At 40.3% G+C, this 15,437-nt stretch overlaps 2 protein-coding genes and 1 long non-coding RNA gene across 3 annotated transcripts in view; 2 read left to right on the plus strand and 1 right to left on the minus strand.

Annotated features, from left to right (window-relative positions):
* sgsm1a (small G protein signaling modulator 1a) overlaps positions 1–11,471 on the plus strand; it is a 21,125-nt gene extending 9,654 nt beyond the window's left edge. Inside the window, 18 exon segments of the mRNA XM_079371328.1 lie at positions 196–320; positions 871–938; positions 1,093–1,256; positions 1,676–1,811; positions 2,605–2,636; positions 2,638–2,735; positions 3,121–3,185; positions 3,270–3,415; positions 4,723–4,851; positions 4,936–5,118; positions 5,682–5,747; positions 6,020–7,183; positions 7,276–7,400; positions 7,994–8,076; positions 8,221–8,330; positions 8,457–8,553; positions 9,024–9,191; positions 9,859–11,471. Coding sequence (XP_079227454.1) covers positions 196–320; positions 871–938; positions 1,093–1,256; positions 1,676–1,811; positions 2,605–2,636; positions 2,638–2,735; positions 3,121–3,185; positions 3,270–3,415; positions 4,723–4,851; positions 4,936–5,118; positions 5,682–5,747; positions 6,020–7,183; positions 7,276–7,400; positions 7,994–8,076; positions 8,221–8,330; positions 8,457–8,553; positions 9,024–9,191; positions 9,859–9,947 — 3,048 coding nt within the window. The 3' untranslated portion in view covers positions 9,948–11,471.
* c5 (complement component 5) overlaps positions 1–15,437 on the minus strand; it is a 57,290-nt gene that overhangs the window by 3,688 nt on the left and 38,165 nt on the right. The gene's annotated exons all lie outside the window — the stretch shown is intronic.
* LOC306833377 lies at positions 12,345–12,588 on the plus strand. The gene is made up of 2 exons (XR_013780344.1): positions 12,345–12,399; positions 12,539–12,588. It is a non-coding gene; the product is annotated as an uncharacterized lncRNA (long non-coding RNA).

The raw sequence follows: 15,437 nt of genomic DNA on the forward strand, positions 1-15,437 counted from the left end.
AAAAGATGTTTCACCTGCCTGCTCTAATATAACAATACCAGGACATGAATGCGTCAATCTTCTTTTCCTCTTCTCCCCCTCTTTTTATTTCTGATGTGTTTACATATGTTGCGAGCCATTATGTGTGTATATATGTGGCAGCATACACACTTCATTGTTGCATAGATGAAAAAATGATTCTCTTTGCTGTTTCAGCGGGATGACATGGAAGCCATCCCAGGCTACCTTTCTTTGCACCAGAACGCTGACCTCATGACCCTTAAGTGGACACCCAATCAGCTAATGAACGGCTCAGTTGGGGACTTGGATTATGAACGCAGGTAAAGATAATTCAGCTGAAAAAGGAAGTGTGATTATGCTGATTTGGGGTATTTATAATGCCTGTAGTTTTTCTAAAAACAAATGTAAGGTGCTTCCTCTGAGACACCCTGTATTAGTACTTTACTTTCACTGTTTGGTGTTTATTTAAGATTCAGGTGTGACAGAATAAATCACAGTTTTGTAATGCTGTGTGGCTCGGTATAAAGCTGATCTGGTGAGCCTTGTTTTTCGCACCCATTGGCCAGCAGATGGTTTATTGACAGAGTCGCTGTGAGACGTCTCTCTAACTAGCAAACCATGTTATGTTCCTGCGCGTTTGCATGGATCCTCTCACTAAATATAGATTTTTTCTGTGTCAGCCAACTCTGCTTCTGCTTCTCTGTGTACACCATTGGCTACTTTATGTATTAGCCATGGGATTCATGATGTATGAGATTCTGTCTCTTCTTCTTAACAATACATAAATATTCCTCACAGATTAGTTTTTTTTTTTACTGTTATCTGTTGAAGCACCTGTCATTCAAATACTAAGCTCAATTTTTGCTTCAGTATCTACTGGGACTATGCCATGACAATCCCTCTGGAAGAGATAGTTTACTTGCACTGTCATCAACAAGGTGGGTCCATGCAAACCTTTACTTCTTCTTTATCTTACTTCATTGTTTGTGTGTTATTTCAGCAGCTTCTGTGTTTTAGTGTCTGCAATTAAACAGCTTTCAAATAAAATGTCAATATGGGAGTTCACAAAGAAACCATCTCCATCTCCTGTAGTTGACAGTGGGGGGACGGTGGTGCTGGTCAGTAAGGACGGCATCCAAAGACCTCCGCTTCGTTTCCCCAGAGGTGGCCACCTGCTTCAGTTCCTCTCCTGCTTAGAGAATGGCCTGCTTCCTCACGGCCAGCTGGATCCTCCACTCTGGTCCCAGAGGGGAAAGGTCAGCCGGGGGGGGGGGGGGGGGGGGGGTGGGTGTTGTCTTTCATAGGCATTGCTTTGAGGGGAAAAAAACAGCCAATGTGATCAATAAATCGATAAAAAACGTATTTCATGCGCTAATGCAGATGTGCTGCGTGGTTTTGATGTCCGCTGGAGTGATACTGATGAATACATGTCTTAATGTTCTATCTGCAGCACCACACAATACGTGTCTACTTTAATGAATGGATGTTTTTGTGGGACTGTTAATAGCATTGTATCTGCAGCTAAACCGCCCACGTGTGTTCATCCTCTATTAATAGGCTAAAGCACCCTGACACTCTTCATCTTTAATTCACATGCAAGGCTTAGCTTGGCTTTAATGGCCGAGATTGTTTTGTTGTTGGCTATAGGGTGATACTCGTTATATATGCCTTGCAGGGAAAAGTGTTTCCGAAGCTGCGTAACAGGGTTCCTCAGGGATCTGGCTCCTCAGACTCTGTCTCGGATAAGGAGGAGGACGAGGCCACAGACTACGTCTTCCGCATCCTATTTCCAAACAGCCAGTCAGAGTTTGGTGAGATTCTTTCTACGGATCACATTAATATGATCAGCACCCATGAGCTGCCGTCAGATTGTTTTATTTGTAGGAAAATGATCATCGTTTGTTACAGTGACAGTAGCTCACCTGCTCCTACACATCTTACTTCCTCCCTTTCCCTTCATGTGAGTGCACACTATTCCCCCAACCACACAGGAATCCTGATTGTACCCACAAGATCCTGCATCTGTCCTGAAGAATCCCCCTCACTCCCAGGAAGCAGCTATAACCCTGTCACACCTTGTCTGTCTGCCTGTCTGTCAGCAGCTCGTACTTTAACTCACAGCACCTAATATCCTCCTGGCCTGTTTACTGCTTCTGGCTAACTTTATTGATGTCTTGTGTTATTAAAGCCCCTCCCAACCTGAGCAACCTTGTTCCACGACTTTTTTACCACATTACATTTCTGTAACCTTTTAACAGCCAATGAGTAAACAACTGACTGATCCAATATGGCTCCTTAACTGAGATCTGCTCATTTATCTTTCTCTCTATAAAAATGGAATGAGATATGACAGTGTTATTCTTTCGAATGATGCACTAGTTCCGGCTACAATGTTTAATGTGCTTTATTTGGGCTCTCGCAGGAATCAAGCACAAACAAAAGAGTGCTCTCAGCAGATGAAGAGCAATCTGCATTATTTTGCTGTTTTGTTTAAAATCAAAATTGCAAATGTAATTGTTCTTAAAATTAAAGAGTCTGGTGTTTTGTGTGTTTGTGTGTGTGTGTGTGTGTGTGTGTGTGTGTGTGTGTGTGTTTCTGTTGCAGTGACTCCTTCAGACTTGATGGATCAGGGGAGTTACAATGTGGCACCCCACTCTCAGGAAGGCTTCGTGTTCCTCTTGTTCTCAGGGGAGTTTCTCGGACGCAACAACACCCAAGGGGTGCAATCATGAGAGGTGGGTGATGAACACTGTCGAAGCTGCATTGAGTTGTGTTGAGTCGTGACAGGAAAACTGCTGAAAGCTGCAGAGACACAGAAGAATCACCTGACAACCCCACAGAAAAAAAAAACAAAAAAAAACAATTATGCAGGAGATGATTATGTAACATTCAGCTTGTTGTAATGAGAATGTGAATAGGAAAAAGAAGTGATGTGCAAGGCAGAAAAAAGGGTTTAAGAGCCCAACCACTGGAATAATTAATGTTAACACTGTAATAAACTCTACATTTAGTAATATATCTTTTACATTCAGAAAAGTATTATTAACATCATGAACTAGAGGATTATTTTAATGACATCTTAATAGAAAAAAAAAATCTTTGTGTGTTTTCCTCCTGCAGGACTCCTCTGAAGCTGCTGTGTGATAACATGAAGTATCAGATTATCTCTCGGGCATTCTATGGATGTATGTGATCACTTATAATGAACACATTCTGATTTCGACGAGCATCTGCAAAGGCATTAAGTGATAAACTGTGTTGTCTAACAGGGCTAGCATACTGCCGTCACCTGTCCACTGTGCGTACACACCTTTCCGCTCTCGTCAATCATACCATTGTTGCCCCTGATGTGCCACGTGATGCCTTCAAAGGGCTCACCACAGACGTGTGGCAGACGTTCCTCCAGGATTGCACAGTAAGCATCGCTTGTTTCGCAGTGCTGCAACACAAACATCACATGCTAGACTGTTGACAGTATGCTGTTTGCACACACGTGCGCGCACACTCACACGCACACTCACACACACTCACACACACACACACACACACACACACACACACACACACCTCCAGGGCTATCCCTTTCCCTCTGCCACTGGTCTGTCTTATTATTCATCTTCTGCTAATTATGTAGCTCAACCCATTAGTCTCACAAAAATGTGCATGAAGCATGACTAATGGTTCTGTCATTCTCAGAGTCTACATCTCTAGTTCATTACCTTCAGCCATGGAGACTTTGTCCTCATCATTAGGAAATCATTTTCCATATTTTTTAAGTAAATATATTCTTGTTCTTTTTGGGGGGTTTTTTGTTTTGTTTTGAGTCCTGGTGCAATAGCAAGATATGATCTTTAAACACATTGTTATCTTAGTAAAATAGTATTTGTTTGTAAAAAAAAAAAAAAAACCCACAATAGATAAGTACAAACCTGATCTACCATGGCTCTTAAAGGGGATGGACGTCGTTATAATAGAGAGGATGTCTTAGAACTAAAGAAAGGAAAGTTTAAAGGGATAATTACAGTTAAAGAGGAAACATAATGAACATTTTCACACAATATCAGATGACTACTTGAGCTGGAGTACCACAACACTGTGTTGTATTTGAGTTCAGCGTCTCATCATTAGTACTTGGTCATTTGTAATGTTGTACTTATACAGATATTCAATAAAAAGAAAAAAGTAGATAGGAAAAATGGTCCATTAAGTTGATGTGAAGATGAGCCGAAAAGTCATTCATATTAAATCTTTATTGAAAGCACTACATTGTCAATTTATTCTGTTTGATTTACAATATGAAACCCATAACAACATCTCAAAAACAAATGGAGGAGAGCAGATGAACCCTTTAAATGCATTGATAGCAATAGAAAACTGAATGAGTATCATCAGTGGAAGAAACGTGTCTGATCAGGACTTAACTTACTTCTGCGGGTGAGTTTTTTTTAAATCTCGCTTTGAAGTTAATTGCAAGTTATGAGCACAAAATGTACAATGACAGCTTGGAAAAGCAGCAGTGCCTGTGACTCCAACATCTACCATCCTCTGTGATGTCATATTCATCATATTCTGGGCTGACTGGAGCCGAGGTTACAGACGGCTGCCGTGTTGCTATGATGCTCTGGATAGGCTTTATTTTTTACAGAGGGAGATATTTCTCTTTTGAAAACACAGGAGAAATGCAAGTACTGAGTTGACTGATGATATTTGTAATGTCTGCAGGCATATGAAGAGAAGGAACTTCTTCGCCTAGTATACTTTGGCGGTGTTGAAGCCTCGCTACGTAAAGAGGTTTGGCCTTTCCTGCTGGGTCATTATCAGTTTGGAATGTCAGAGGAGGAAAGGAAGGAGGTTTGTCTTGTCCATGATTATGACTTTACTTTAAGAGTATTTTGAATTTAAAAAAAAATAATGATCCTTGATCCTGCTCCACAGGTGGATGAGCAGGTCCGTATGTGCTACCAGCAGACCATGCGTGAATGGCTCAGCTGTGAGGAGATTGTCAAACAGCGGGAGAAGGAGCAGCATGCTGCGGCATTGGCAAAGTGTTCCTCTGGAGCGAGCATGGACAGCCCCAGTCAGAAGATGGTCCACCACGACTCAACAATCAGCAATGAGGTGAACCAGGAATACGTGTGCTCAGAAATTTACTGTAGTGATGTAGTCAGACACTACTGTTATAGATAGATAGATAGATAGATAGATAGATAGATAGATAGATAGATAGATAGATAGATATATAGATAGATAGATAGATAGATAGATAGATAGATAGATAGATACTTTATTGATCCCAAGGGAAATTCAAGTTCAAGTTATGTTGTAACTTGAAGGAACAGGAAAAGATACAGCATACAGCATTTGATGTGTTACATTATTAAACAAGGTGAATTTTTCAAGACAGGAACTCTATTTTTTCTTTTTCAAAAACAGTCACCATTGTTTATCCATCATTATCTTTATCTTTTTAGGGAACTGAAGAATCAAAAATCTTTGCGCTTGGCCCACACCCTGAACTTTTCTTGCAACTTTACAGGAGTGCGATGCTTAGGCATTAGAGTATCATTTAATGGGAGCACAATGTGTGTGCCCAAGAAGCAATAAGACTCGATATGTAAAAAGAAAGAAATAGTTTCATATAACAATATCTTGGCCTGAATGTCTTTATTACTCTGTCCCAGTCCTCCCAGAGTTCAGACAGGCAGAGTCTGGCTCGCCTGCAGAGTGACTCCAGCAGCAGCACACAGGTATCAAATTCTCAATCTATTACAGCCTGAAGAAATGTCCTTTATGCCTTCTGAGACTGTCTCTCATACAAGCTGATACATACAAGCCCCTTTTGTTAGAGTTTTTTCAGCGTATATCCTCATTTATTGAATCATCTTCCAGTATATGGCTTAAATAATATGTGATTTCTCAACTTTTGAAATCATCCCTGCACTTTCTCTTCTGCTAGTTCTTCACATCCTCCCATCCCTTCCCCTGGAGTAGCCTGCTTCCCTTTGGCTTGTTCTTTCAGGTGTTTGAATCCGTAGAGGAGGTGGACCAGATCGAGATGGAGCCTAAAAATGAAGAGGCCAAACAGGTACCAAAGATGCAAAATGGAGCTCTACAGAACGAGACGAGCTCTCCTGACTCTGGACACCCCTCCTCCCGCAACTTCTCCGTCACCTCAGGCCTGTCAGATGGTTCACTCAGCACAGAGGACAGCGCTACAGCTGATCTAACACAGAGATCTGCAGCTGTCAAACCTGGAGGGGTAGAAAGTGAAGCGCTAACAGAGGAAATAGACAGCCAGGGGAAATGTAAAGTAAAGAACAAAGAGGGGGAAGAGGAGGGAGAGAGGAAAAGGGTTGATGTGACTGAAAGTGCAAAAAATAGCAACAGTGAGAAAACAGCTGATATTGTGATCCAACCACTTGAAGAGGAGCTTATGAAGGCCAACAAAGAGAAAAGCCTGCAACCCGAAACACAACAAACTGTTAGGGAGTCTGGAGTTGTTATCACAGAAGACGAGGAAGACCAAGATGCACTGGCAGACTTCAAAGGAGCTAAATCTTTAGAGTTAGAGGGGGGGGGGAAAGGAGTGTCCAGTGAGGATACTCTGATGGTATCAGCAGCAGCAACAGAGCTGAAAACAGAGAAGGAAAAGAGTGAAGAGAAAACATCAAAGAAAACAGCTGAAATTAATTTGGTAACAAAGGAAATGGATCAATCAAATATTAGCACACAGGAGGTTTCTCTGGTAGAATACAAAGAAAATGTATCTGTAGAACCAGTGGCCTCTGAAGTTGAAAAGAGCCTCATTCACACAGCAGACACCGGGGCATTGAGGCCAAAGGAAGCTTACTTCAGCTCTCAGAAAGACGAAGCTCAGGTCATGACTGAGTCTGATGAGTCTCCCTCGGCCATTGAGATGGAGGAGATCCCCACAGCCAAAGTTTCCATGGTGCCTTGGAGCAAGAAGGAGTGTTGTGAAGCCTCGTCATTTTCTGAAGACTCGACTTCTCCGAATGTGGAGCTCCTGCAGGAGCAGGAGAAGCCAAGTCCAGAAGGCACAGAGTCCATCCTTTCTGAGGAGCCGGAGATGGAGAGCCTTTACACCCAGTTTGACTCTCTGGCCGGGTCAGAAAACACAAAGAATGAAGCAAACCATCAAGGATCTGCTGAGAGTACCTTCTCTGTATGTACAAATATTCTCAATTTAATTTATTCTCATTAAACACTGTGTTGACATTGCATATTCAATTATTTTGATTTTGTTCTTTCTTTCAGCAAGAGCTTTTGGACCTATATACATTAAATCTTCACCGCATTGACAAGGATGTACAGCGCTGTGACAGAAACTACTGGTACTTCACTCAAGCCAACCTGGAGAAACTGCGCAACATCATGTGCAGGTGAAACACTGACAGGAAAATCTAAAAAGAGTATGAAATGTGCATTTTATACATTAGATATGAGAGAGACAAATTGCTTATGTAGGAGTCTCGGAAGTTGTCCAAAAACAGATAAAAACGTCAATGAGTCACACATTGCAATTTGTGGCATGTTTGTGACACAGCTGCATAAAGTCCCAACTAAAGAAGTGGTAAGAGTTATACTGTATAGTCCACAACAAAAGCAGAAACTGCACACGTTGAAGTATCATTTTCTTTAAACTACACTTCCCAGCTGTATCAGGAGACTGAATTCTGTTTTTGATGATAAACCTGCGCAAACTAAAACTACATAACACATCCCTGTTCTCTGTAGTGCACCTTTAAATCATTACAATTTAAAACAGAACAAGAAACTCCTAGCACCACCTTTAGGACTTTCTTTATAAAAAATATTTTATTTTATTAACATATAAGACCATGAATCACTGTGGTGCATGAAGTAGTCCAACAGCAGTTGATTTGGTAAATGGTGAACATGGTTGTGTCTCAGATTTGCAGTTAAAAACTGCTCAGGAGGAATACGTTCACATGTCTCAGTTTTATATTTTCAGCTATATCTGGAAGCACCTTGATATCGGTTATGTGCAGGGCATGTGTGACCTGCTCGCTCCTCTTCTAGTAATTCTGGATGACGGTGAGTCAACACTCTGAATCACTTCTTATTTTCCCTCTTCTCTGACATTTGGTGTATATTTAACAGTTATTTATGAAACAACAGAGCACAGTTTGCCCACTCACTTTCTCACTCCTGCTTCCTCTCTCTGTTTGCTCTTCTCAGAGGCCCTGGCCTTCAGCTGCTTCACTGAGCTCATGAAGAGAATGAATCAGAACTTTCCACATGGAGGAGCTATGGACACTCACTTTGCCAACATGCGCTCTTTAATCCAGGTGACAGCCAGTAAAGTAGCTCTTAGATACCACTTAATCCATGTATTGCCCACAGACTCCTGGCTTTCTCACCACCAGTCTCATTATGTCTTTTCCTGCATCTCCTGTGATCCTCTCTCTGTAAAGATCCTGGATTCTGAGCTTTTTGAACTAATGCACCAAAACGGAGACTACACCCACTTCTACTTCTGCTACCGCTGGTTTCTCCTTGACTTTAAGCGAGGTACAGTGACGGCTCGATGAAAAGTGTTTGTGCAAATCGGAAGAGTGGGAGATGCATTTCTCTTTAAGCCCTGTTTGGGCATGAAATGTTAGACCTCTTGGCAGTTTATTAACAAGACACAGAGTTATTGCGGCTTCGTAAGGCTTTAGAAATCAGATTTATCTTCGAAAAAAAAAAACCTTTGGAACTTACTTACAAAATAATTGGCACAGATGAAAAGAAAAAAAGAAAGCATGAAAAGATTTTTAACAATGTTGCTTTATCCTGCAAGAATCAGCGATGGTTGATCTTGTTTTCTGTTAACTTTCTCACCATTGTATCTCAGTTTATCCTCTCTCTCACACCCCAACAAACACCTGCTCCCACTCTTAGCTCTCTTTGCTGATGATTCGGCTTCCTGAAAACTTTCCTTCCATTGGCATCCTCAAACACTAACATACTTTCCCTCCTTTGTGCGTCCTATCTTCCAGAGCTGGTGTATGATGACGTGTTTGCAGTCTGGGAAACCATCTGGGCAGCTAAGAATGTCTCCTCCAGTCACTTTGTCCTCTTCATTGCTTTAGCGCTTGTGGAGATCTACAGGGACATCATCCTGGAGAACAACATGGACTTTACTGACATCATCAAGTTTTTCAACGGTAAAATATCTGACTTTACACTCAAATCTTCTCAATCACGGAAAAGAGTGACGTCATCAGGGATGACAAGCTCCAACCAAAAAGTTGCAGTGAATATGAACCCTAACAAATATTTTTCTGCCCTTATGGCAATTGCAGGAAATAGTACTGTAAAAGCTTGTGTCATCCTAGACAAGCTAACACTATTGCACCTCCGGCATCATGTTTTCACCTGAACCTGTCTCGCATGGCCACCCAACACATATGGCTACATACCATGATTGTCACAATTTAAGTTGCAATTGTGAAGGCTTTCATGACTCAGACACGGGAAGATGACATCATGGTTGAGATTGATTGTTGTGATTGACATATTGGCACAATTGTTGCCCTTATTGAACATTATTTTAGATATTCAGGCATCTGAAATCAGGCCATGGTTTTATCGTACAATGATACATTTCTTTCACTTCAATCTACCGGTACTTGATGCAATAATGTTACTGAGTGTCATGAAATAACCTCTGACAAATAGACTTACAAAAAAAGCATTTGGCTGATAAGATTGGAAATTAATAAAACTGTTTCAAAAAAATATTATATAAGATTACACTGTCTATCAGCTTTGTATGAGAGTACACTTAAGTGGGTAACATTTGTTTGGTGTGAATGTGTTTTTGTCTTTCAGAAATGGCTGAACACCACAACATCAAGCAGATTTTGACCCAGGCCAGAGATCTGGTGTGCAAGGTGCAGATACTGATAGAGAACAAGTGATACGCTCTATTAGTCCTATTTTCCTTCCAAGTGACGTGTGAACAGCTGTAGCAGTAAAAGTGTAAAACACGTATGAATACACACACACTACAAAAGGCCTTTGTGATCACTGTTTGCTGCTACGAGCCTTATTAACCGTATCCACAATGTTTTTTGTGTTGTCTTTGAGCTGTGTGAGAGTATTATCCTTAATATTTATTAGTATGTTCAAGTGAAAAACAAATTTATCCAGAATAAATAGTTTAATTATTTAATATTTTTGTCAGCAAATCCTCAAGTGTCAATCTTAATCTGAGTGCACTTAATATTTTGAGATGAGGAGGGTGTCAGTGCCGCATTTTAAGCCAAAAGATTCAGAGCAGAACCAGACTATATTTATGAGAAAAATACATTGTGATGATCATTTGTAATACTTATTTTGATAGTCAGAATTTAAATGATTCAGAAGAAAATATATCAAAAAGTAATACACTTATATTATCCTATAGTAAAAGACAGAAAGTCAGAAAAAATCTATTTTCTTTAGAAAACAACACCCCAAAATCTGATTTATTTTTTCTGCTGATGATTGAGAACACTGGCCTGTTGTCCAATACCCTTTGTAACTTTTAGCACGATGTCAGTGATTTAGCATCCAACAGTATTTTAATGTCCTAGAACTGCCTTCTCTGCCAAATATTACGTCCTATTTGTTCTTTGTGAAATGTACTGTACTGAGAGAAATGTGTTTAATCCTGAGGAGTATATTATGTTGAATCTTCAAAAATCCTTATCTTATAATTAAATGACTTATGGATGTCTGAGTGGAGATTTATATTTAAATAAAAGTCTGTTTTTTGTTTCTTTCTGTAGTGACTCACTGTATAGTTTGTAAATTATGCAGTTTAGTCACTTTGGCTTTGGTCCTGTAATGTCCGGCGCCTGTTTGTTGAATTAAATGTTAGTTCTGCTTTTGAATGATTATGAAAAGGGAAAACATACAAGACATTGACAAGTTCCAGGCTTCCACATCTTGTAAGCCTCAAGGTAACTAAACAGAGGGATGAATATGAGAGGTAACGTTTGACATACAGTTATGAGGCAGATTTTCAGCTTGTGAGGATGTACAACTTGTATTTTTTTACCCCTTAAATTAGTATTGAAGTTTATCTTAACGTTAAACATTCATACTGGTCATTCAATAACTAAAACTTCAGTGTGTCTTCAAGTGTTGCTTCAAGATTGTGGTAAATCCAACTGCTTTAAATGTTTTAGCATTTCTTTGTGAATACTAACAGCTGTCCTCCAAAAAAACATTTTTTATTTATTGTAACATGTATTGCCTAATGATTTATTTATTGATGTATTTATACATTCATTCATTTTCTTATTCAGATGCTAATTTTATTTATTTGTTAAGCTAATATTATTATTTTGTGGCCAGTTGATCACGTGTATTGTAAAACAATCAAATTCTGTACTAAGAGTCTATATGCAGTATATATTGAATGGTATATGTTCTTTTAATAAAAAAATAAAATGGAATCATTATTATTTTTCCAAAACATATTGCACTGTGTATTTCATCATGTCCAAGTGAAGTGAGTGATATATCATTATAGGCATTTTGTTGCATGAAGTATAGATGAAGATTTGTTAATAACAAACATATTGTAATGGATTCACATGTTTGGAAGAAACCCATTATGAACTGCAGTAAAAGTTTGATGAAATATTAAGAGCTAAGTTTGATCTCTTCCATGTCATTATTATATGTTAGGATCTGAGACAAAGATCAATCATTTACAGAACCAGTACATATCTGTGGTGTTCCTGATGACTTGTGGCTCGCTGGTGCAAATCAATACAACATAAACTCTCTAACGATCGTGATTGTTTTTTCACAGCTGGACTTTTGCTGCCCCCAAGTGACCAAAGAGTAACATCTTGCAGATTCAGATATTCCCTAAACTGCTGATATAACTTTTATGTCAATGCATAACCAATACAAATGTCAAGATAGTTTCATAATATATGACTAAGTTGTTAAAGCGTAGTGCTTTGTTTCAATAAAAGTACAGTGGCCTACAGAAGAGTCATGTGACGTTTAATACAATCCTTTTACAGTAGTTTAATCACTTAAATAACAAAAACAATGAGAAAACTTTTTTTTTTTTTTTTTAATTTGTTGAATACAAACTCTAAATCGACATATCTTCTATCCCCAAAGCAAGTTACATTTGCTTTGAGTCAAGCAAAGTACTTGTAAAGGCCAATTTGACTCCTTTTAGTCTTCGTCTATGGTGGAGTTTTGGGGCTTTTATTTTGAAGGCTTCCTTTAACCGGAAGTGCGGTACAACGGTAGTTCTTGGCAACGAAGAAGAGTAAAAAGACGTTGATGGAGAGTAAGAAGTTAAGAGTACAGAAACATTAAGGAAAACAGTGTTTTGGCATCAGTCAATTGGGGAACAAGGTTGGTATAATTACATAAAGAATATGTCAGTTATGTAAATGTTTATTGCAAATGTATGACGTTCTATAAAGTTAAGGAAGGAAATTAATGAGCTGCTCAGTTAAAACACGTTTGTAATTATTGTTTGTTTTTTGCTCAGCTCTTACGTTGATGAATGACACCGACGGACATTAAAGGCATTTATCACCAGTTCTGGCCTTCTTTATATTGACTGGATGCTACAGTAAGAGCTTGACCATCGCCACGCTGCTGCACAACGTGGTCTCAACGTTCAACTGCAATCCCGTGACGTCCAGCAGATGGCAGCGTATGGTCAGAAAGGGAAACGGTGTAAGGAAGAAAATTCGAAATGGAAGAATTAGAAGATGCATCGATGAGTCAAGTAGACACAGATGAACAGTGCACAAGTTTACAAGAAGAAACTCGGGACTTAAAGGACTCTCTTCATGATGAAGGTGAGGAGGGACAAAATGAAAGGGTTTCAATCACATGTAAAGATCAAATATCATCTGAGCTTCAAGACAAAGCCCACAGCTCGTCAGATTTACCGAGACGTTCAGAAAGGTTAAAAGTGCAAACTGAAAAGATGACAAGTTACCTAAAAGACGAAATTGATAGAAAGGAGAAAAAACTAATAACTTATTATGAACTATGGAAAACACAGGTGCGTCAAACAAGAGTCTGGTTAAAGTCAGATATCACAGAAGAGAAGATGTCAGAGCTTGCCGACATTGTAGAACAAAAGAAAGAGGACGTGCTAAGGCTGTATTCAGAAATAAGGAACCAAGCAGCACCATCACTGGATATAAGGAGAAAGGTAGACTCATGCGAGGCAGTAACTGATGACATCATAAAGATAATTCTGTTCAGAATAAGTGGTGTTGATGGTGATTTTGATGCAGAGCGTGAAGGATTTCGTTTACGTGGCCTTTTAAAGCACGACTACGCCCTGTCTGTTTATGGCTCAACAGCAGCATCAGAACGCAGCCAGCAGTCCTTATCTTCACAGCTCACAACAAAACGAGCCGACGCAGCGGCAGAACTAGCAGCAAAAGAGGCGGAATATGAGATCGTACTTGAGGAACAAAAACAGAAAGAAAAGATAATAGCCCTAGAGGAGGAGCACAAGAAACAAATGGCAGAGTTGGAGCGCCTGAGAGCCCGAAAGGATGTGAAAACCGCCCGAGCCAGGTTTCATGCTTACGACAGGGAGTTAACACTTTTGGATGATGTACATTCAGTAAAAGGTGAACACACCCCAACACCCCAACGGACCGCACGAGAACTCCCTTTCAATTCTATGCAAGCAGCTCCCCCTAGAGACACTCATGTACATTCAGTAAAAGGTGAACACGCCCCAACGTTCCAACGGACTGCTCAAGAACTCCCTTCCAATCCTATGCAAGCAGCTTCCCCTAGTGTCGCTCAAATAGCGAAAGCAGTGCAAGATGGCTTAAATTTAAACAGACTTCCCACACCTGAACCAACAGTGTTTAGTGGAGAACCAATAAGCTTCATTGAATGGAAATCCATGTTTGTGTCATTGATTGAACAAAAGTGTATCTCAGCTGCAGATAAACTGTACTATTTGAAAAGATACGTAACAGGCCCAGCTCGCAAATGCCTTGAAGGGACTTTCTTCAGAAACGATGAAGAAGCATACAAAGAGGCTTGGAACAAACTAAACCAAAGGTACGGTCAACCATTTGTGGTCCAGAAGGCATTTAGAGACAAGCTATCAAACTGGCCTAAGGTGCAGTCTAGCGATGCTGATGGACTAAGAGCATTCGCAGATTTCATAAATGCATGCATGCTCGCAATGCCTCATGTAAGGGGGTTGCATATACTCAATGACAGCGAAGAAAACCAAAAGACGTAGCTAAACTACCAGACTGGATAATTGCGAGATGGAACAGGCAGGTAACAAAGACTTTAATGGAGGGTGGTGAGTTTCCAAGTTTCAGTGACTTTGCCTCTTTTCTCTCATTAAAAGCAGAAGTTGCCTGCAATCCAATCACTTCCATCCAGGCACTTCATGACAGTGACAAAGGGAACACAAAGGAAAGCAAAAGAAACAAGGCAAGTGTATTTAACACAAACACAGCTGAAGAAAGTGACCAACAGACGCCAGCAAATGGCTCTCCATGCATGCTGTGCCAAGACACTCATAGGCTGAACAAGTGTCCAAACCTCCTGAAAATGTCTCTGGAAAACAGGAAGAAATATGTAAGAGACAATAGACTTTGTTACAGTTGTCTAAAGCAAGGGCACAATGCGAAAGACTGCAAGCGCCGCCTTACTTGTGAAACCTGCACGAAGAGGCACCCAACCTGTCTTCATGATGACAACTTCAGCAGCTATCTGCAAACAGAAACACATGTGAGTACAGATAACACGACTCAAGGGAACTCTCCTGAAATAGCAACAGTCATGTCACTTAATGTTGCCAGATCCGAACAAATAGTCAGCACTTCAATGATAGTTCCTGTGTGGCTGTCAACTACTACCAATCCGCACAAAGAAAAACTTGTCTATGCATTATTAGACACTCAGATCGACACTGTCTTTGTTGATCAGGAGGTAACGCATGACCTGCAGGCAGATGTTTGTCCTGTGAAGCTGAAATTGACCACCATGATGGGTAAAAATGCTGTAATAAGTAGTGGAAAGGTGTCTAATCTCATTGTGAGAGGTTATAACTCCGCCACAGTTGTAAAGCTCCCCAATGCATACATGAAAGAATATATACCTGCCAACAGAGAACACATACCTACGTGTGAAACAGCAAAACAGTGGAGTCACTTACTGCCAATTGTAGACGAAGTCCCTCCACTCCTCAGTTGTGAGGTGAGTCTCCTCATAGGTTATACTTGTCCCGGAGCTCTCGCACCCAAACAAGTGATATTAGGCAAGGAAAACGAGCCCTATGCCATTCGCACCGATTTAGGTTGGAGCATAGTGGGCAACTCTGTTCCACGTGACCAAACGGACATGGCAAGCAGTCTCTGTCATAGAGTCACTGTAAAAGAAATCCCTCC

This window comes from Symphodus melops, assembly GCF_947650265.1.
Source record: "Symphodus melops genome assembly, chromosome: 1".
Taxonomy (NCBI): domain Eukaryota; kingdom Metazoa; phylum Chordata; class Actinopteri; order Labriformes; family Labridae; genus Symphodus; species Symphodus melops.